General features: G+C 54.4%; 7 protein-coding genes across 7 annotated transcripts; 5 read left to right on the plus strand and 2 right to left on the minus strand.

Moving 5' to 3' along the window:
- Positions 1-6,551: 6,551 nt before the first annotated feature.
- Positions 6,552-8,356, minus strand: J4E93_006260 (uncharacterized protein; the record flags this gene model as incomplete). Its single annotated transcript, XM_049344177.1, has 2 exons — positions 6,552-8,051; positions 8,120-8,356. 2 exons carry the CDS (start codon positions 8,354-8,356, stop codon positions 6,552-6,554), a joined length of 1,737 nt encoding a protein of 578 aa, XP_049198612.1.
- A 922-nt stretch (positions 8,357-9,278) lies between these two features.
- J4E93_006261 (uncharacterized protein) lies at positions 9,279-10,847 on the minus strand (the record flags this gene model as incomplete). The annotated part of the gene is made up of 2 exons (XM_049344178.1): positions 9,279-10,742; positions 10,794-10,847. 2 exons carry the CDS (start codon positions 10,845-10,847, stop codon positions 9,279-9,281), a joined length of 1,518 nt encoding a protein of 505 aa, XP_049198613.1.
- A 1,147-nt stretch (positions 10,848-11,994) lies between these two features.
- J4E93_006262 (uncharacterized protein) lies at positions 11,995-13,254 on the plus strand (the record flags this gene model as incomplete). Its single annotated transcript, XM_049344179.1, has 1 exon — positions 11,995-13,254. The coding sequence occupies one exon, from the start codon at positions 11,995-11,997 to the stop codon at positions 13,252-13,254; it is 1,260 nt and encodes a 419-aa protein (XP_049198614.1).
- Positions 13,255-14,038: 784 nt separating this feature from the next.
- On the plus strand, positions 14,039-15,622 carry J4E93_006263 (uncharacterized protein; the record flags this gene model as incomplete). The annotated part of the gene is made up of 1 exon (XM_049344180.1): positions 14,039-15,622. The coding sequence occupies one exon, from the start codon at positions 14,039-14,041 to the stop codon at positions 15,620-15,622; it is 1,584 nt and encodes a 527-aa protein (XP_049198615.1).
- Positions 15,623-15,980: 358 nt separating this feature from the next.
- On the plus strand, positions 15,981-16,910 carry J4E93_006264 (uncharacterized protein; the record flags this gene model as incomplete). Its single annotated transcript, XM_049344181.1, has 2 exons — positions 15,981-15,986; positions 16,221-16,910. 2 exons carry the CDS (start codon positions 15,981-15,983, stop codon positions 16,908-16,910), a joined length of 696 nt encoding a protein of 231 aa, XP_049198616.1.
- A 939-nt stretch (positions 16,911-17,849) lies between these two features.
- On the plus strand, positions 17,850-19,676 carry J4E93_006265 (uncharacterized protein; the record flags this gene model as incomplete). Its single annotated transcript, XM_049344182.1, has 4 exons — positions 17,850-18,451; positions 18,513-18,685; positions 18,738-19,341; positions 19,391-19,676. 4 exons carry the CDS (start codon positions 17,850-17,852, stop codon positions 19,674-19,676), a joined length of 1,665 nt encoding a protein of 554 aa, XP_049198617.1.
- Positions 19,677-20,223: 547 nt separating this feature from the next.
- On the plus strand, positions 20,224-21,398 carry J4E93_006266 (uncharacterized protein; the record flags this gene model as incomplete). The annotated part of the gene is made up of 3 exons (XM_049344183.1): positions 20,224-20,673; positions 20,725-20,815; positions 20,863-21,398. The coding sequence occupies 3 exons, from the start codon at positions 20,224-20,226 to the stop codon at positions 21,396-21,398; spliced, it is 1,077 nt and encodes a 358-aa protein (XP_049198618.1).
- Between the last annotated feature and the right edge of the window lie 493 nt (positions 21,399-21,891).

The following is a 21,891-nucleotide window of genomic DNA, read 5'->3' on the forward strand; positions in this document are numbered from 1 at the left end:
TCCAAAATGTCAGTCATCAACCTGTCGGTCTCAGATACCATGTACTCGGCGGTAGGGATCTCCTCGCGAAGACGGCCAGATCGGACGACAGCCCTCAAGAAGTAGCGCTTGTCGCTCTCGGCGCCCTTGCCAACAGCCTCGTAGATGTGGATGTTGCGGTTCTCGGTGAACACGGGCTTGATGTCGAACTTGGAAAGTCTGCCAAGCTCAAGCTGGAAGGCAAGAGCAGGCTCGACGTGACGGATACTAGCGTCTTCCTCGTATGTGGGTCCACGGAATGTGTAGTAGCCGGGGTAGGTTCCGTCCTTGTGACCGCAGATGAATGAGATGCGGCGAATGCGACGGGACAGAAGCTCCTGCTTGAAGTCGTCGACGATGGGCAGAATGCGCTCGAGGATCTCCTTATCATCACTGCCTTCAATGTCGCGAACAGCGATGTTCAAAACACCAGTAAGCTCGTCAGTATGCTTGGGCTCGTTTACTCCAGTAGTAGGAGTGCGCTTCAGGGTAAGACCCTCCCTCAGGCCAATACCGCCCTTCTTCTCCTTGCCGAGGTTGGGGAAGATGTCCAGCGCCTTGCTGATGAGCTCGTCCGCGTCATCGAGGTACTCAACGGGGACAACGACACCCTTTCGGGTAGGCTCGCCGTCGAATCGGTTTTGCCAAGCAGTCATGTCGCTGAGTGACTGGATGCGAGGAGGACGCTCAAATCCTGGTGTGCTGGGAGTGCCGGGCTCTGAAGGCTCAACAGCGAGACCGTATTCAGCCTCACCAACCTTTCGCAGGATGAAGTCCCAGGACAGGAAGCATTGCTGCTCGCCCTCGTTGTGGTAGTTGATGTTCTGGAGCTGGTACGCGCGGTAAGCTCGGCGAGTGTACACCTCAAGCGCAGCAAGAGCGACGTAGGGGTCTGAGTGAACGAAGAATTGGGTCAGAACGTCAAACACGGTGTACCTGGAGTCAACAACCTCCTTGATGACTTCAAAGTTGGGCTCACGGTGGTCCCAACCGCTCTCGCCGTAACGGGACTCGACGACTGAAGAGCGCAGGATGTGTTCCATCTGCGAAGTACGCTCCTCAAGCGAAGGCATAGCGCACTGAATGAGCACCTCACGCGCCTTGAGAGAGACCTTGGCCGTCTGCCTCGACTCAAGCTCGGTGAGCTTCTTGAGGATGTCCTTGAAGTACTTGGCAATGTTGCCGACACCGGGCTTGTTGGGTCGGTAAAAGTCCAGAATGGCAAGGACAAGGTTGTTCTTCGCGCCAACCTTGGCATGAGAGAGAACAGTTTGGACGACACTCATGATGTTGTCGCGGTTCTCGTCACGGAGCTTGAGAATGACTTCCTCGTCACGCGACGTGCGAGACGAGAAGAGCGACTCAACGGACCAGTACATCTCCAAGAGCTTGATCATGACGCTGTACTCGTGTGCCTTGAGACCCTCAGAGTAGCGGGTAATGACATCAGAAAGAGGCTCCAATGCGGCCTTGAGAAGGGCGACATCGCCCTTGGCGACGTTCTCCTCAACGAACTTCTGGAAAGCCTTGTTGAGGGCCTTGCCTGGGAACTCGAGGTTACGGCTGTGGGCCTTCTCGACGATCTGCGAGAAGGTAGCATCAAGCTTCTGAGGCATACGCGCGTGGAGAGCGGAAGCCTGTGCGTTCCACTCGCCATATGGCAGCTCAGGGTCGCGGAGGACATCGACCAGCTCCTTGAGTGTGCTCTGCATGATGACCTGGTTGTCGAAACCCTGGAAGATGTTTTGCAGAATGTAGTACAGGTAGACGAATCGCTGCGGTGGCTTGGCTCCTGGTACCTGGGGAGCACCCAGCTCGGGCAGCTGACCGGTGAAGTTCTGGGCCGACTTGACCTTGGATGGGTCATCCAAAGCTAGGACACCGAGGATGTCACCAGCCTCAAGGACGGCTCCTGGCTGCTTGATGAGGTTGACCATACCAGCCTCTTGGGCGATAAGAGGCATGTACATCTTCATGACCTCGACCTCGGCGAAAGGCTGACCCTGGCCAACATGCTCGCCATTCTCGACGAGAAACCTAACGAGCTTACCGGGCGATGGTGTGCGCAGCTGGGTGGGGTCGTTCTCCTGCTCGAGAAGGCAGGTCTTGCCGTCAACAGAGAGACGGGTGGCGCCAACCTCCTCCTTCCAGTAGACGTTGTGAGACTTTCCGCTGAGCAGAATCAAGAGACCGCCATCAGCAAGTGCCCTGACGCCGACTGAGCATTTTGTGCCGTTGACAAACAAGGTGAAGCTATCAATGGTGGATTTGGTCGCGGTGAACTTGTAGCGGTAGCCCTCGTAGATGAAGTCTACGGGGAAGACCGTCTTCAAGACGTCCTTGGAAGGCACCTGACCCTTCTCCAAGCTGGTCTTGTACTCGTTGACGCACGCTTCACTTGCAACATGGGCCTTGGTAACAGCACCGCAAATGACGGCGATCATGGTGTCGGGACGCTCAGCAGTCAGCTTCTTGGAGATGAGCTCGTCGAGCCAGCCAGTGGTGATGGTGTTGTCCTCGAACGCAGGAGTCTCAAGCAACTTGATGAGATACTCAACCGTCGTACGGAAGTCACCACGAATGCTCAACTCCTTGAGCGCAACAACCATGTGCTTCCGCGAAGCCTGGCGGTTCTCGCCATAAGCGAAGATGTGACCGAATTGCGAGTCGGAGAAGCTGTGAATACCACCAGCAGAGCTGACGGAGAAGTAACCCCAGACGTTGGAGCTACTCCTGAAGTTGAGGTCGTGGATAGTACCGCCGGAAGGCTTGAAGCCCTCGTCAGGGTCCTCAGAGGTGATACGGCAGGCTGTGCAGTGGCCCTTGGGAGTGGGGCGACGCTGGCTCTTGGCACTGCCTTCGGTGGAGAAGTCGAAGTCAATGGTAGAGCTGGCGTGTGGGTCGGCACCGTACAGGAGACGAATGTCGCGAACACGGTGCAGTGGGAGACCCATAGCAATCTGGAGCTGGGCGGCTGGGAGGTTCACGCCCGTTACCATTTCCGTGGTAGGATGCTCGACCTGGAGACGGGGGTTCAGCTCGAGGAAGTAGAACTTGTCGTCGGAGTGCGAGTAGAGGTACTCGACGGTACCCGCAGAGACGTATCCGACGAGGCGACCGAGCGAGACGGCAGCCTTCTCCATCTCCTGGAAGGTCTTTGAGCCAGCAACTGTTACCGGTGCCTCCTCAATGATCTTCTGGTGACGTCGCTGTACCGAACAGTCACGTCCGAACAGGGAGATGTTGTTGCCGTACTGGTCAGCCAGCAGCTGGACTTCCAAGTGGCGCGCGCTGCCTGCCAGCTTCATGATGAAGATGGGCGATCCGGGGATTTCAGAGGCAGCCGCCTTGTACAGCTGCTCAAAGTCCTCCTCGCGCTCGACCTTTCGGATACCCTTGCCGCCACCACCCTCCGAGGCCTTGACCATGACGGGGAAGCCAATGGCCTTGGCCTTCTCCAGACCCTCTTCCCACGACTTTGTGCAGCCCTTGTCGTAGACGTGGTCCTCGACTGTGACGATGCCGTGCTGGTCGACCTGGACCTCGTCGACGCCGGTTCCCGACCAGGGGATGCACGGCACCTTGGCGTGTTGTGCGACGATTGTGGACGAGATCTTGTCACCGAGCGAGCGCATGGCCGAGCCGGGAGGGCCGATGAAGACAATCTTCTTGGGCGAGGCGGCGAGCGATTCGGGCAGCTTGGGGTTCTCCGAGGCGTGTCCCCTAGACGCAAAAAGTCAGCCATGAGCCCTCATCCGACGTTGGTTGGGCTGTATACGCACCATCCGGCCCAGACGGCGTGCACGTTCATGCGCTCGGCCACATCGACAATTAGCTCGACGTTGGCGTAGTTGTTGTTGTTGGTACCGCCGGGTACCTGCATAGTCGCCGTTAGCCACGCATCGCTCGTCGCCGCTGTCTGGGGGAGCACGTACCTCGACGTATTGGTCTGCCATGCGGATGTACTCAGCGTTGGCCTGCAGATCCTCGGGCGTCGCCATGACGGTGAACTGGATCGCCCGCTCATCGCCGAATGTCTCGTACGCCCATTTCCGCACCGAACGGATTTCCTTGACTGCGGCGATACCGTTGTTTGCAATGAGCACCTGCGGGGGAGCCACTGGTCAGCGCGTCCGTTCTCAACACCACCACTTTTCTCACGCTTCTTTGCAGAGGGTGTCGCTCACATTGGTAATGACCGTGTGTCCGTCGTGCGCCGCCACAAAGTCCTTGACTTTGCCCGGCGACGCTACCTTGAGGTTGTTCCCGCCGATGAAGTGCGGAGCAAGATCGAACTTGGCGGCGTAGGAGCTCGGGGCGCCATTAGCATCCCCGTTGACTCCGTTCTGTGCAGCTCCGGCCATGATGTGTGAAGATAATCCCATGCACCGAGGAATTGGGATGTGGGGAGGAAGGAGCGAGGGCGAAGTTGGGTTGCGGTTCGGTGAGGGTCCGGTCAATTTTCCACTTGTAAGGGCAAGCTGGAGCTCGGCCTCTAGTGTCGAATGTAGATCTGATTGACCCGAAAATGACGATGCTCTGCAATCGACGTGTGCGTCTCTAACGATCCTGTCGGTGGGAGGGCCCGAGCAGACTATTAGTGAAGGACAGTCGTAGTGTCGGTGTGGAAGAGCCCAAAAGCAATCTTCAATGCCAGGAATTCTATGCGGCGCCGGGAGGAAGCACCAACAACGAACGCGTGGAGTTGAGCGAAGGAGGGACTAGTAGTGCGTACGAGGACAAGTACAGCACAGCAAGGTATATAGTATGTGGGAGGGAGGTAGATACAGCAGAGCCAGAGGAGGGGAAATGGTCGCAAGCGTCCGGGAGCAGCTCACGTATGTATTAAATTTTTAGAGCCATAGCGGAACACCCCAATGCACTTCCCGAAGCACTGTTGAGCTATCGCATCGCCAGCGATGCCGAAGACGGCAAGGCCCTGCACCACGTCCCCCATAACGCCCCTGTCCATCCCTCTCCAAGCCACGGTAGACGACTCGGAAGCCCTTCGGAACCCGATTATGTACACACGACGGCTGGTCTACGGGCCAATTCACTACTTAGCTACGCTGACTGACTAGCCAGCTACCTGGATCAAGTCAAGATTGCCGCTTTTTTTCACGATCGATGGGTACAGCATGTTGAGAGTTTGCTCGCCATGGCGGTATCTGTTCTAGGTCTGTTGGGAGCATTTCCGCATTAGTTGCTTGTTGCGAGACCCAACCCGAGCACGAGTACCTGCATGCCCATGTGTTGAGCCCTGGCTATCTCTCACCAACAGCTGGTCAAGCCTCCCGTCTGCCGTTGATCCGCTGACGGTTCAGGGTTGAGTTGATAGCTATCACCGCCACTTCAAACTTTACCCCTCTCCCAACACGTAGCTACCTACCTGATATCGTCTCAACATCTTCCATCTCACCTCTCCATCGCCGCCTCCCCACTAAGCCCTTCACACCACCATACACCCTTCTCCCAAAATAACCAAACACCCGTCTCACAATTGCCAAACCACGCCAGAGCAACATCAAGAGTAATGCTCGGGTCTCCTCCCCCGACACCTCCCACCGGACTCCGATCGCAGCCACCCAATCAGCGCCCAAAGCGGCCGCTCTCGGAACAAACATCAAGCACACGCTCAATTTAGCACACCGTAGATGACGCTGAAACAAAAAGTACCGGCTTCCATACAGCAGTCTAGTAGTCTACGACGGCGTGAGAAGCCGGGTAGAAGTAATAAAGAAAACATCTCCCGCGAAAGCATAGGTCGCAAACGTTGTGCTCAGGTACCGCCGCAGGGCAGCCGGCCAAAGCCCCGTAGTACCGCCGTCCGCATCTCTTCAATAACGATTGTCAGTTTGGTAGCGATGCTGCGAGATAAAGCAAGCCAGGATGCCTATCCAGATAAAGCAAGCTAGATTCCGAAGGCGCGTTCCGAAGATCCAGGGTCTTGCGCGAGTAGCTGGTGCTGGTTCCTGCTTGGGTCAACGCGGCGGGACAGGCCGCCGTTTGACATCAGAATCGTACGATTTTTGACTACGCGACCACCAACGCCCATGCGGCTGCGCATGCATGCAACTTTACCCCAGATTTTCGTCCAGGACGAGCAGTCTACTCCGTTTGAAGTAAGGAGAGCACGTGAGATCTGTAGTAGTATTTCAAGATTGAGTGTGAAACAAACGGAAAAGGTGATGTGCACAGAAGCAATGGCGAGCTTAGCGGTGAATGGAATTCGGGGTATATTGGTTTCGAACAAAGGAAATTGAATGTAAAAGTAATGTGTAACTGCCACCAAAGGAGCTGGGAACCTCTCGACCTTCTTCATCTTCCCGATGTGCAACCATGCCTGACCGACCTGCACCAAACACCCCGTCCCTATCCCGTTTCCCAAATTCTAGCACATGTGCATTACGAACCCGACTCCAGAATGCATGAGGTATAGTGCCGTAGAACATGCACCGGAGATTGATCGATGCAGAAGTACACGCACGTGGTTCTGCGGGTCCCTTAAATTCCTACCGATGCGCCGTTCCTTCCTAGTATGATTCCTCCTCAGCCTGCGTCGACATCTTTCGTGGCCGAGCAGGAGGGGCCATATCTCCGTTGTCCATGTTGTTGCTTGCCCTGCGTCCTGCACTTTGACGCCTTGGTATACCGCTGGGTGTAGGTATGCCTGTCTTCTCCAGTGTAAGTCGCCTGCCCATTGGTGTTGAGACGCCGCTTCCGTCGCTGTTGGCGTCTGTATCCCGCCGCGACATGGACAGCGAATGCGAGTGGCCATGACCGCTCATAGAGCTTCTTGGCCTTGGCATCCGGGGCTCCGTTCCGCTAATCGACGAAGACGAATAATGTCCGAGTGGCGTTCGGGTGCTGCTTCTGCTTGCCGGCCGCTGCATCGCTGACTGCGACGACATGGATGCTCGGCTGGGAGGCCTGCTGTTGGTGGGTTCGCGCGACGAGGTCGACATACCGAATGACAACCGGCTTACACCCGACTCGTAGGCGCCAGGGACTGACGAGCCCGCTGACGCGTGGGAGCTGCGCTTCCTGCCGCTCCTTAATGTGACAGTACTTGGCATGTGGTGTCCCATGGCACTGCCGTTTCGTGGGCTGGCTCGCGGTGGGGTCGTAGTTGGCGCAGGGAGCTTGGATCGTGCTGCGTGTACCCGTTCTTCGAGCTTCTGCATCTTACCAATCAGCCCTCGGACCTGAACGAGCGAGCCTGACCTAGGCAAACTTGGCGGCGGTGCACCACTTCCAAAGCTCGGTCTAGGCGCTCGGGATGCGGGTGCAGTTGTTCGTATAGAAGGCGTTGCCCGTCCACTGGCGCTTGTACTTGGTCGCGAGGCGGACATGCTGGGCCCTCGTGAGTGCCTTGGTGCTCGCTGATACAAGCCGGCGCGAGGGGTTGCACCTGGGTCCAGCGGCGCATACGAGTTCTTGCGCTTGGGCATGGGCGTCGAAGGTACGTGTCTAGTGGTGATGGGTGCGTCGGACAGCGGTGGCGAAGGAGGTGTCGCGTCCGTGTGTATGCCATCTGCTTTCGAGTGTGGTGGGGTCGAAGCAGCCGTGGGCGAGGAGACGGTGGTTGCTGTGGTCGATGCCTCGGAAACCGGCGAGCGTGGCCTCAGGGCATCACCAGAGAGATGGTTGGATACCTTACGCACGTGGTGGTTCTCAATCGTCTCCTCTGCGATGCGCAACTTCTCCTGCGTGATTTCCGCCTCTACCCGCAGGTCCGACAGTTCGTCCCTAAGTCGCTGTGTTTCTATCCGCAGCGCTTCTCGTTCTTGCTCCCCGATCTTGATCTCTTCTTCCAGCATGACGCTGCGCTCAATAGCAACGTTGTACTTGGATTCCACGTCCTCGAGTGATGATGTCTGGTGGCGTGCCTGGCGCTCGAAATCGTCGCTCTGTACTTCGATGTCGCGGAGTCGCATCTGGAGGGCGCGTTGGCTTTCGCGCATCGTGGTGATCTCCTTCTGGAGGGTGTTCTGCGCGTTGTTGGCCTCGGCCTTGCTCTGCTTGTACTTTGTCTGTCATGTCTTGTTAGTGCCTGTCTGTTGGGCATACATGCGCTCCAAATGTGTTGGAGACCACGCACCTTCCACTCCTCAACCTCGAACCCCAGCTTCTCTGCCTTTTCCTGCAGCTTGCGCTCCCGCTTCTCGCTCTCCTCGACGTCGCGCTCGAGCTCGGCCTCCAGTTCCTTGCTCGATGCCTGAAACTCCTGCAGCTCCATCTCCAGCGTCTCGTACTGGGACTTGTAGTAAGCCAGCTCCTCCTCGAGGCTGCTCCATCCTCCCCGGCTCGGCGAAGACTGCGCTCCGGTGGTCGTCATGATGGCGGTGGGGGTTGGGCTGCGACTGCCAACGGCGTGCGGTGATCAGGGGAATGAGCTGGGCGGGGTGCAGTGACAAGACGTCAACACACAGCTGCTCGGTCGCGGTCTATGTCGTCACCGGCGTCTACGACATAGAAAGCCGCAGCTGGTGGTGTGCGCGTGGGTTGCGGCTGCCCTCTGGGTGTCCGGGATGTTGACGATTCCGCTTTTGTCCAATGGCCGTGCTGTGAGTGTCGCCAGTCATGCGCCGCCGACTATCGGAATCTTCGAGCCGGTTCTTCGCGCTCGCACTGTCGCGCAAACAATATTGTCCTGTTCCTGTGCAGGTTAGTAGTTAGTCGCCGCTCAACTGCGGCATGCAGTCGAATGTGTCGCCAGGCGTCGTTGTTGATGATGGAGGCGCTGCGGGCGGAGCCAGGTGGTTAGCGCATTGGCCTCCAGGGCAACCGCTGCAACCAGCCACCGGCATGACACATGCGACGTACCGTGACCAGCCATCCCCACAATAGCCAGCGCAGCAGAGACAACAAAGCCCGCAAGGCTGGAAAAATCCTGCTTTGAGTTGACACGCTGGTACTATTCTGGCGTGAACACGATTTCCATTGCAGTTACTTTGAACACAGACTCGATCTCATTGGAACGCTTCCGTCCGGTACCTAGGTACATGGACATACCAGCTGCTCGAAGCGTGGCAGTGGATACTGACACCCTGACGTTTCAGATCGCCCAAGGTAGATGGACAGTTCACCCGGCAATTATTTGCTCATTATGCATTACGAAAGTCAGGCACGCTTTTGACGCCGAACCATACCCAAAGAAATACATCCTTCATCCAGACATGCCTTTGAACAAAGAAATACAAAATCAATCGGGTATATGTACAATCTGAAGGCGCTGAGAGAATCATCTGCCGTATGGCTCACTCTTTGATACCCTTGTCGGGGCCATTGATGTCCTTGATATCGGCGTCCAGAACAGCGTCTTTGGCCTGCTGCGATGCGTCGCTTGCGGCCCTCTTGCCATTCTCCAGGGCTTCTCCAGTTTGCTGTGTGGCATTGCTGGCAGCATCCTGTCCTTTATCCAAAACATTCTTGCCCTGGTCATAGGCGCTGCTTGCGGCCTCACTGACGGCATCTCTGCCCTTCTCCACTAGGTCTTGCGCCTGCTGTGAGCCCTGTGACACGGCGTGCTTTGCCGATTCTGTTGCGTTGCCGACAACTTCGGCGCCCTTCGCATAAGCATCGCTAGCCTGCTCCTTGCCTTGCTCGTAGGCGCTCTGAACGCTGTCTGATGCCGATTTTGCGACTTCACTTGGGCTAGGGTATTTCTTTAACGCGCCCTGCACAGTGTAGTACAGGCTGATGATGACAGCATGAATGCGGTCCTTCATCAACATCGTGATACCATGGGAGAAGAAGCCTTTGAGCACTTCCGCCCCCAGACCCTGGTACAAACCCCATATTCCCTCAGTCTGAGCGATGCGCAAGATGGTACTGAACACGGTCCGCTGCCTAGCTTGTAGTGCTCTCGACTCGAGTGGCTCGTCCGACTTCTCCTTGTCCGAAGTCTCACCAATACCAGAAGAGGGCTTTTGTGAGGACACCTGAGCGCGTGTCTTTGCGAGGGAGAACGGATAAGTAGCGGTAGAGGCAAGGACCTTGCTTATGGCGGCGAGAAGGAAGGTCATGCGCGCGCCGGGGTCGTCTCGATTTGCCCTGGGTACAACCAGTCGTAGGAGGGCCTTGTGCAGAAGCATGGTGATGGAAGGGTTCAATGTCAGGATCAAGCTGGCAGAGTAGCCAGACCAGAAGCCCTGTATGCCTTTCTCACGCATGATCTCCTGTGCTATATCCCTGGTACCGGACAGCGGGGGTATGGTGGTCGACGACTCTTGTCGCATCATGGCCGCTGTCTGCTTCCGCGTGACAATCTGCTGGATGGGCGTCGTGAAGAACTTGGAGAAGGCGCCTGCGACAACGCCGACGCCAATCTCTTCGAGCGCTGGCAAGCTGTGTCCAGTACCTCGCGCTTCGAGCCTCTTCTGTCGCGCATATGAATACGCTAGAAAGAAGAGGAAGCTATCGGCGACACCCTTCACAACCTCGGGCACTACACCGCTGTAGAAGGCCTTTGGTCCACCCTCCCTCTCGTATATCTTCTCGATGGCGTCGAGAAAGCCATTGTAATGCGGATGCGCGTCGCCGTGATGTAGTTGTCGCTGAACTTGGAGGCGCGTAATAACGACATCGAGAGGGTATGTTATGAGTTTCGACACAACGGTTCCTAGAGCACCAGACGATGCATGACCGAGGGCGGGAAGTACAGGGCCGACGGAGCTATGTTCTTCCTTTTCGTGCGAGATATGGTAAAGGGTGAAGGCATCCTACGGATCAAAGTCAGCGAATGCTCATCTTCACATGTTAGGGGCGCTCACGAGCTGCGAGTTGTAGATGTAGCTCATCTTGTCGGGATTATCGTTGGAAGTCATGGCAGGGGAATCCGGGGAAATGATGACTTAAGAAGGATCCAGGACATAGTACAAAAGCATCGCAAACGCGGGGAAAGCTCTCATGGTACCCGGGTCCGCATCGTGCTCCTTGTGCTACCACTGGGCTGCAGACGTCATGGGGGCGTTCGGGCGAGGCCAGAGCTCCAGCGGATAGCCGAGCTTCCACTGGACAAACTTCGCTTGTGAAACTGCCTTCCACTAACAACACCACACGCGCCAACACTAGCCCTCGCCCAATGCAATCGCCCCCAGCCTCGCAGAAGACCGGATGAGCCTCTAGTGTTGAGATTGAGATGTCATCTGTCTGCCTCATTGAGCAACGCGCGCGCCGCGACGGTACCGACCGCGCGTCATACGAAACGACACCACCATGCCGCATCCATCGTGGGAGGGCGCGACGGCGCGTGAATACACATTTATAGAGACAGGAGCACTCAAAGGGACTGCGAGAACTCTTCGGGGTATTGATCGCAGTTCAAAGTATCCTCCGAGAGCAACCACGGCCGGTCGTGTTTGACGTGGAAAGACTCGCTTGAGAGAAAGACCTCCATCGTTTCATACACTGGCTACATGCAATGCACCATCACCGCAACGTAACCCGATCCAATTCATCTACTCCATTTTCCCGGTAAAGGGACATCTTCCTGAGGAAGGGTCACCAGTACTGTGATTGTCAATTGCGGCACTTGACAATGTCAACAACGCGTCAGTGCCAAACAAGCACCGCCACCCTCAGTACCCGATATACTCGATGGTCGAATCGCTGCAGAGCCCGACACAATGTAACGTTATCCTGGACCCACCTCTGCTACAGCGTGTCTAGCAACATTGACATACGCCGACATCGGCTATCAAGTCTTAGCCTTCCTCGGATTCACACTGCAATTAGCTCCGCACGAGAGATTGTACTGACAGCTATGAATAGCTCGTCGATCACATAGAGTCAAACGTCTTATTACTGCGCCTAACAATGCAGTCAAGAGCAGCATCGAGCAGACCGCAAGAATCTCTCTATAAAACCCATGGGTTTGGTGAGTATACACGTTTTTATTCCTCAGCCACCCTTACTCCGTCATCAGACCCGCTGCAAGACTGAGTCTACTTCGCTAATCGACTCATCTTCATCATGAGATTGAGTATCCGCCCAAAAATCACCCGGGTCGGGAACGTGCAGCTACACGAGATGTCTTCTGTCTCGGAACTGGACGCAGGCGGTCAAGACACATCAGGAGATGGCACGGCTAACATTTCTGTCGATCAGGAGAACATTGTCATCACTCCAGATTCAATCGAAAGCATCGAGCGCAATCTGGCCATCGTAGTTCCCTGCATGGATGAAGACATCACAGTTCTCGAAGGTCTTCTTCGTGGTATTCCACATCATTGTTCTGTCATCTTCATCTCGAACAGCAACCAGACAAACTATAAGGCGGAGTGCGAGTCGCTGCTCAAATTCGGAAAGGTTGCGAGTCGATCTGTTATGGTACATCATCAAGGTGAGTCAACCTTCGCTCGCGCCTTCGAGGAAGCCGGAATGCCAGAGCTATTGCAACACCCAGGAACAAGTACGCCCGAGGGAAAAACACATATTCTACGCATGAACAACGGAAAAGGAGAGGCTATGATACTCGGCGTGATCATCGCGAAGCTTGTTGGACGCAAGTTCGTTGGCTTCATTGATGCTGATAACCGGATTCCCGGATCCGTCCTCGAGTACTGCAAAGTATACGCCGCTGGGTTACATTGGGCATTGTATCACAACAGAGATACCGGACAAAATCAGCATGCCATGGTGCGTATCAAATGGAAGTCAAAGCCAAAAGTTAGGAACGGCGAGCTTGAGTTTGAAGAGTTTGGACGCTCCTCGCGTGTCGTGAACGCATGGATGAACCGTCTCCTGAGAGTCCTCGGAGGTGACGCTACCCCGAGAACAATGATCGGAACTGGTAACGCCGGCGAACACGCTATGGATGTTGAGCTGGCCCTGCAGCTACGATTCGCTACCGGTTATGCTGTCGAGCCATTCCAGCTGATCGACTTGTGGGAACGCTTTGGAGTTTCAAGCGCCCCGTCCTCAAGACCAGTGCACATCTTGCAGATCGAAACATGCAATCCACATATTCACAGTGCTAACCGACTAGATGGACATATCCCGCGCATGCAAGCTCAAGGCCTGAGCACGATTTACCACTCACGGCTTACACCCTCGCGCCTCAAAGATGAACTTCGCGTGTTCATGAGAGACAACTTGACCACCGTTGTGGGCAGTACCGGAGAACCCGAGCTACCTCGCATATACCGCCCACTCGGTTCCTTAGATTGGAAGATATTCGCAAAGATTGAATTAGGAAAGCAAGATCGTTATAGGGACAAGGCCAGACCCTAAGTCAGCAGCGCAGATGTAGGCGATGCAGACACAGCTAATGTCACTTATTTCATTGATTTGCATTGCGCTGCATGATAGCGAATACTACATTCTTGGTGGTCAGTCCATCCAACCTGCATTCGTTCCGTTGAGTAAGTGAAACGCGCGACACAAAACCCCAAACTTCCAAAACTTCTAGACTACCAACTGACAAGCGGGACGTTTCTGCATCTTCACTAGTAGCTTCACCCTACATGACTGTCACTGCCGCCAAGACCCACATCCTCAACATGAAACCTGACACATCCCTCTCATAGATTGTCAGCCGTCGGACGATCGGTTTCAACAACGGGACGCGCAAACCAAACATTGTCTTCTTCCAGGATACCAGGCCTGTTTCCACGTTTCCTCGATTCACGACTGCACGTGTGTTCGGGCCTACTCAGTCATCGCATTGAGTGCATCGTACCCGCGGTACAACCGACGATAGGCATGATGCGCTTGGAGGTTTGGGGTGCGGGTGGTGTGGGACGTCGTCGTATACCACCGACACGCATGTTCAGTAAACCAACTGCACGCATTCCAAACACGATGGCTATAAAGACGTCGGCAACTCGCCCACTGCAAATTCCCCATCCTCATCAGGACCAACGATCTCTTCCTTGCTTCCACTACCTTCCCTTTTCCACATTCTCTTCTCCAGCTCAGTGCCGGTCACCCTTCTTTTCTTGACTGTGTCATCTTTGCTGTGCAACACCTTCATTCCCCTACTTTCACTTCAGATTACCCGGAAAATCAACAAAACATGCGTTTCTCTCTGACTACCATCGCGGCTGCGGCTCTGATCGCCTCCGTCTCAGCGGCACCTGCTCCAGCTAAACCGACCGAACTCACGGCTCGAGGTCCTGCTCCTACACGCGCTCATGGTCATCGTGGTGGCCACCGCGGCAAACACGGCTCTGAATCCATCGGCTCTGGACTGGGAATGGGAGGTGGCCCAGGACGAGGCGGCCAACGCAATGGCGGTGACCCCGGTTACTTCCCCGGCGGCGGCGCTGCTCCCACCGGCGGCTTCCCAGGCTTTGGCGGTCAGCCATCCGACCCTCAAATGACGGGTGCTCCTACGTTTACTCCCGGCAGCGACTACGAGCGTAGATCGGTGGAGTCCGAACCTGTTGTTACAAAGCGTCAACCCTTCGGTTTGGTTTGGAGAGCCAGTGATGACGAATCTAAGGACGCTTCGGATACCAAGGACTCTGCAGATGATTCGTCTGACTCCAAGGACGGTGCTTCCGACTCCAAGGACGGCAAGAAAGACAAGTCGAAGGGCTCTTCTGGCTCTTCTGATAGCAGCGAGGATTCTTCCAGCGGCAAGGACAAGTCTTCCAGTGACGCTAGCGACAGCACTGGAGACAGCACTGAGGATGCGACTGGCGACTCTGGTTCAGGCTCTGGTGGAGATGGCAGTTCGAGCTCGGGATCAGGTTCGGACTCCAGCAGCGGTAGCGGCAAGGGCAGCGGATCATCTTCAGGTGGAGAGTCTTCTTCCGGCAGCGACTCATCTTCAGGAAGCGACTCATCCTCGGGTGGAGGTTCGTCCTCAGGCGGCAGCTCTTCCTCAGGTGGCGGCTCCTCTTCAGGTGGTGGATCTTCCTCCGGCTCAGGCAGTCAAACTGGATCCGGCAACTCCACTATGCCCAGCTCGGGTGGTAGTGCAGCAAGCGGTACTATGCCTGCAGCAGCTGGCGAGTCTACCCTTTCCAAGACCATGATGGTAACCGGCGAATTCGACGGTGGCATGAAGCGTTTCGGCCGTGGAGTGTCTTGCACCGGTCAATCAGAAGGGGGAGACAGCGATGCTGTATTCTCTATCGCTAACGGCGGCACTCTCCGCAACGTCATCATCGGAGCCGATCAGATCGAAGGAGTACACTGCCAAGGAGCCTGCACCATCGAAAACGTCTGGTGGGAGGACGTTTGTGAAGACGCGCTCACCTTCAAGAAGGACGGCGATGGCACAGTCACGGGCGGCGGAGCCATGGGCGCATCAGACAAAGTCATCCAACACAACGGCGTTGGTACCATTTCGATCTCAGGCTTCACAGTCTCAACCTTTGGCAAGCTCTACCGATCATGTGGAAACTGCAAGACCATGGGCGAGCGCCACGTTAAGATCGACAAAGTCAAGGCTACAGGCGGAACAGCGACCTTCGTTGGTATCAACAGCAACTACGGCGATACTGCTACCATTACCAACTCTTGTATCACGGACACCAAAGCTATTTGCGAGGAGTTCGAGGGCAACGATACTGGTGCTGAGCCTAAGCAGATCAGCCAAGGACCTAGCTCTGCTTGTATCTACACTCCCGCTGATATCGCTGCTTGTTGATCGTTTCCGGTGGGATAGGTGGGGATGTGGGATTTGGGACCTTTGAGAGCACATGGGTGCTGGGACGGATGCCTTGAGGTTGGCGATGTGGTTTACACTCATTTCACTACCTTCATTTTTGTACATACTCTCTTTATACGAATCAAGTACACATATCTTCTACTATCATCGCTTCTCTTACCGCTAACCCTGCACTTGGGTGGCAGCCTGATCCATCTTTCCAACTCAACACTGATGATTCGCTTCACTTGCGGTAATACTTTGGTCACGATCATCGCTACCATAGACCTTCTACCACAGCGCCGATCTCGCTCTCTTGACTCACTCTTACCTTTTCACCACCTTTTACAAACGCAAAATGTCTGTGCGCGTCCCCGCCCTGTGAGTATAAAAGTGCGTGGTCCCCCACACCCTACGACAAACAGTTTCAACGACAGCAATCGCAACACTTGCAACACCCTCAACTACAGGACTTTCCACTCTACTAACCAACAGAATGCCTTCTTTTCTTACTCCGCCGCGCTTCGGCTTTGGCGCTTCCACTACTACTACTAACACAAACACTTCCCCGACTTGGGGCTTCGGCCCTGCCCTCCAGGGTGGTATGGGTCCTCCTGCGCCCGCCACTTCAAGCAAATCCCCGATATCACCTGTATTCGGTTCAAGTTCTTTGTCGCTAGGCGCAAAACTCCCCAATTCCACCGCCGCCCCAGCAGTCCAAAGGCTGCCCGCCGTATCCCCGCCCACCGGTCTCGTCTTCGCCTCTGTCGCCACCGACGCGACAGGCAAGCAGACGACCAAGAAGATCCAAGATCCCGCCATCATTCTCGACGGCGATATTCACATCATCCGTATCTATCTTTCCCTCGAAGACCTCCCTCCCTCCCCCCTCCACGACATCCTCCTCAACTTCCAGAACCAAGGCGCCAACCCACTCCAAGAAATCCATCTCTGCATCCGTTCCCTCCTCCGCCCATGTCTCCAGGACATCTTTGAGGACCGTAAACTAGAAGAGGCCATGCTGTTCATGGTCGATCAGTGGTATGCCTTTGGTACTGCGGTCAAGTTCTTCTTCCACCGTCCTGGTGTAGACACCAATCGCGACCGCTTCCAGAACTTTGTCGAGAAGGACTTGGTTCGCGCGGTTCAGGGGTTGGCAGAGGGTGATGTTGAGTTATCGGAGATACTGGGTGAGGAGAGTTGTGTGTTTGGGATGGGGGCGGTGGCTGCTGGGGCGGTTCGCAAGCCTGTCGTGGCTGAGTATGGGGTTTGCGATGAGATGATCTGATGAGTTGACGATTTGGTTCCTTTGATGGTTGCAATACTAGCGCGGTGTTGCGGTTGAGGTTTTGCATCTTCATCGTTCATACTAACATTTAGTTCTAAAAGTTATAACGGCGGCGGCTTATTTAAAGTAAGTAATACAGGTACCGAGAGTACTTATTTAGATCGATTGCAATGAGAACATCACGATCTTCGCATATCTTCGGATTCTTTTCAGGGAAATTGTTGTCCGCTTTATCAATGATCTTTATGTTGTATCGTGCCAAACACTGGATTGGTTTAGTAATACTCAAATTGTGACGATTTCGACTGCGTTTTCTAGAATTCGGTCATTTGGTCTGTAGCGCTTGAGGCAATAGCGAAGATGCGCCCCTGCTTCTCCGCGAACAACTACGACGATCATTATTCCAGAGGTACGAAATTGTAGATGATCAGTCTAGAAAGATGTTTGCGAATTCTGGAGACGTGCAGCCTGTACCAACACATTTTCCGCATTTAGCCGCCGCAGAGGCAGGCAAGGCTCCGCATGTCGGACCGAGATCAGATACAGCGGGAAAGCTCAAGCTGTGGCGCATGCGTCCTGAAGCTTCCCCGAACACGCGTCGCGTCGGTTGCTGGCTTCTTGCCCAAGCTCACCATCCCACCACACCTGTCAATATGGAGCCAGTCAACCGAGCGCTGATGATGCGGGCTCTACCTGCAGGCATGCCTGATACGTACGCGCCCGATACATACGCCGCTTGATCAGAATACAGCAATGTTCTCGTCCCCACGCTCGTCCATCGCGGCGAAAGACAACGCCCGAGGAAAAGGCAGGCTCGGAGCCAGCAGTATCTTACTTGAGAAGCCCACGAAGGCTACAGGCCTGGCGGCGCGTCTCAAAGTCTCAACATCAACTTAGTTTCACTATTTGTATCACAAGCCTCCTTGCAAACTTCTAGCAATGGCGCTTGGTCGAAGCTGGTCAAATATCGCAAAGCGGCAATACCTTCGCTTACTACACATTTTGGAGGGTAGCCGCACAGTGCCCTCACATCGTCAAATCGACACGAATCCCTTGTTCTGCTACACAAGCGGACGATGGCTATGGAATGAGCGTGAGCAGCTGGAAGCCCGATACCGACGTTTTGACGTGTCCAGTCTTCAGCAAGCGGCTTGCCAAGCCGTCGGCGCAAAGAGGTGTATATCTTTCAGGAAGATCGGCGAAGGCAACTACAACAAGGCATATCGCCTTGAGATGGAAGACGGCCAGAGGATCATCGCAAAAGTCCCACACCCTAATGCTGGCCCAAGAGTGCTTACCACGGCATCGGAAGTGGCAACTATGGAGTTTGCCCGGACCATTTTGAACTTACCCGTCCCACGAGTCCTCGCTTGGAGTGCTACCGATCAAAATCCCGTCCAAGCAGAATATATCATCATGGAAGAAGCGAGTGGCTCCCAACTGCACGAAGTTTGGCAGGATCTCCCACTGCGGAGGAAGTGTGACATTATTCGTGAGTTTGTAGACGTTGAAAGGAAACTACTCTCGGTCTCCTTTGAAAAGTAAGATCCAACTTGCTCCAACATAGAATTTGCGGGCAGTCTAACTTACACACACTTTCAGATTGGGATCGTTGTATTTTAGAGATAGTGGTATCGCAGGATGCGAGCCGGCTATCGTTACAAGTGGTCCACAAGATGTCGTCGGTCACATCCAATCAACTTATTGCATTGGACCCATCACTCGAAAGGAGTTTTGGGAGAAACAACGCAGTCATATGCAATGTCACGGTCCCTGTAAGTTCGTGGATGCCTATGAAACTCGAATCTAGACTTACAATGATTGTAGGGACATCTTCTGCAGAATACCTAAAGTCTATTGCTCGCCGTGAGATCGAATGGATCAATGCCCATGCGAACCCACAGGAGCCAAGTGAAACTCCATGGCAGTACACGAGTCCACATCAGAAGTCTCCAGAGGCTCACACAGTCCTGTTAGAGAGATTCTTAGCCGCAGTTCCGTACATCACTCCCAAGGACCCAGAGCTCGTCTCTCCTAGACTTTGGCACCCAGACTTCCATGCTGGTAACGTCTATATCGACGACCAAGACCGAATATCATGCATCATTGACTGGCAGGGAGCCTGGGCTACCCCGGTGTTCATCGGTGCCAATCCCCCATTGCTTCTAGACTATGGGATTGACATGCTGATGAAGCTCCCTGAAAACTTCAAAGCACTCGACGATACTACAAAAGATAAGCTCAAATACCAAGTGTCTCAGTCTATCTTAATACACACGTATGAAGAGTCTACGGTGGAGAAGAATCCTCTGATGTACAAGGTTATGCATCATCCCCATGGCCAGACCCTCAAGCAATTAGAAGCTTTTGTTGGCTCTACCTGGGACAACTGTCTCTTTCCCTTTGAAGAATGTTTGATCCGCGTTGAGAGGTGTGTTGATCTGTTTTCCATCAAGTTCCCTGGCTGACCATTTTCGCAGTGAGTGGAGTCACTTTGGTACGAACGAACCGTGCCCGTACCATTTCTCAGCAGAGGAGGTACGGCAACACGACGAAGAGGCGGGGACTTTCAACAAGAGCCAGGAACTCTGGAAAGAGCTACAAGGTGTCTTGACTGATGAGGGCTATGCGTCGAATGAGAGTTTCAGTAAGGCTGTCGAGATACTCAAAGAGTTGCGAGAAATTGGGCTAGGTGACCTAGAGGGCGAGGAACGACGCAGCTTCGACAAGGAGACGCGCTGGGTCGCAAATTTACGCAGCCGCTAATGTTGTTGCATAGGAAGATTGTTGATGGTATGCGATGTCAAACAGAGGGCGCATGGATCGGCCTTCGTGAGTGGAAGGTTGTTGGGGCTGACTAAAAAGATCGGAAGCGGAGTGAAGTTCCACTCCGCTGGCCCCGCCTGGAGCCAAAACTAGACCTGCATTGCCAAAACATGGTCATGTTGCAGGTCGTGGATGTCGCGTTCTGTCTTGGAATCGAAAGGCCCGATTAAATGTTTGCAGATTTAGGAGGCTGGGTTCGCAGTCTCGATGGTCGAGCGCCTTCGCGCTTGATGGTAGCGTTCCTTCCGCGTCGCGACGTTCCAGTTTTGATCGCACCTAGCGACACCCTGCAGAAATGACGAACATCTGAACTCCATCGGACGAATCGAGTAGCCCACCATGATTGATCAGCAACTATGCACTGCTTGTAGGAAGAGGCGCAACTTTTCTTATTTATCGATCGCGAAGTCGTGCAACACCGACATTCAATTCATCAGGTCTATTCGCGCAATCGTCCAAAGCACATTTTCCCAATCCAACGACCGTCATGACCTATCCATCTACCTACACGGCCTACCGTCGCAGCGCCGGTCAAGAGAAGGCCTCTCGTCAAAACCCTCTCACCCTTGAGCAAAGCCAAGAAAATCTGCCGCAAGAAAAAGACCTCGGCCCCAACGATGTAGTCATCAAGATCCACGCTGTATCGCTCAACTACCGCGACGTCGCTATGCTGGTAGCTGAGTACCCGCCTGCTGTCACGGAACAAGGCATCCCATGCTCTGATGCCTCCGCCGAGGTCGTCGGTTTGGGCTCTGCAGTCAAGAACTTCAAAGTGGGAGACATTGTTGCCCCGATTTGCAATCAAGGCGACTTTCATCCCATGGATGACAGCATCTCGGTGGCTATCGGTGCGAACGGTGCGGGTGTACTGAGGGAGTATGCCGTTTACCAGGAGAAGCACTTGGTGCACCTGCCGAAGCATTTGTCGTGGGAGGAGGTGAGTTGTTCACAAAACATCTGCAAATGCGTTAGACTAATACACAAATAGGGCGCAATGCTACCGTGTGCAGGTGTCACTGCTTGGAATGCCCTGGATTCGTTGGAGACGGCACAAGAGCACTCTAGTGCTCTACTACAAGGTGAGGCAAGATCACGGATTCCCCACTCTCTTACTCATACCTCCTAGGCACCGGCGGCGTTTCCATGTTCGCCTTGCTGCTTTGTCTCGCCGGTGGCATCACCCCAATTATAACCTCATCCTCGAACGACAAGATTAAGGCGATTCAAGATCGGATCAGCGACAAAGTCCGTGGCCTAAACTACAAGACCGACGACCAAGCTGCCAAGATCAAGGAACTTACAAACGACCGCGGCGTCGATTTCGTAGTCAACAACACTGGCGTCGGCTCCCTTATCGATGACATCTCTTACCTATGCGCTCGCGGCGGCACTGTCTCGCTAGTCGGCTTCCTCGCTGGCTGGGAGGCGGATTGGAAGCCAGCTCAGCTGATGGCCCTGATGGGTAAGGGCGCCAAGCTCAAAGGCATCGCTGTAGGATCGAAGAAGGATTTCGAGGACATGAATGCGTGCATTGAGGACAAGAAAGTCAAGTTTGATGTCATGCTTGACAAGACGTTTGGGTTTGAGGACGCGAAGAAGGCCTTTGATCTTCAATTGTCAGGCAACTTTTCTGGTAAGATTGTCATCAAGGTCGCGCAGTGAGGGACTCGTCAGACTGTTACAACATCTACTATGAATGAGTATCGGTAATTCAATCATCCTTTGATCTGTGGATATGTTTCCGAAAAGAGTCAAATCTGTGGCCAAGCATAGGATGCGGCTGAGTATGTTCCCAGATTTGTGTCGTCATTGGCTAACTATCTGATCAAGCAACAGCGCTATGATGCTTATTCCCGATCAAACCACAACGGTGGCTTGCGAGCTGACACAGCCCCGCAAATTCATGAACATGCACCGATCTCATTGGCCCGCTGGCAGCACAGCCTCTACAGCCCCCTCGTAGCATCCATTCTCTCATCAGGCATCCAACATCCAGTTGCCAACTTGTGGATGGCCGGCAAAGCGGCAGCAGCTGGCTGATGGACATAACAATGCTGCTGTCGCACGTTTGATCTTACGACTAACTACTTATTCTTTACTTCATCAGAGCATATCTACTTCCCACAAAATAGGTACCGTTATCGAATTGTGAAAG

Source organism: Alternaria ventricosa (assembly GCF_023758065.1).
Source record: "Alternaria ventricosa strain BMP 2768 chromosome Unknown scaffold_10, whole genome shotgun sequence".
Classification (NCBI taxonomy): domain Eukaryota; kingdom Fungi; phylum Ascomycota; class Dothideomycetes; order Pleosporales; family Pleosporaceae; genus Alternaria; species Alternaria ventricosa.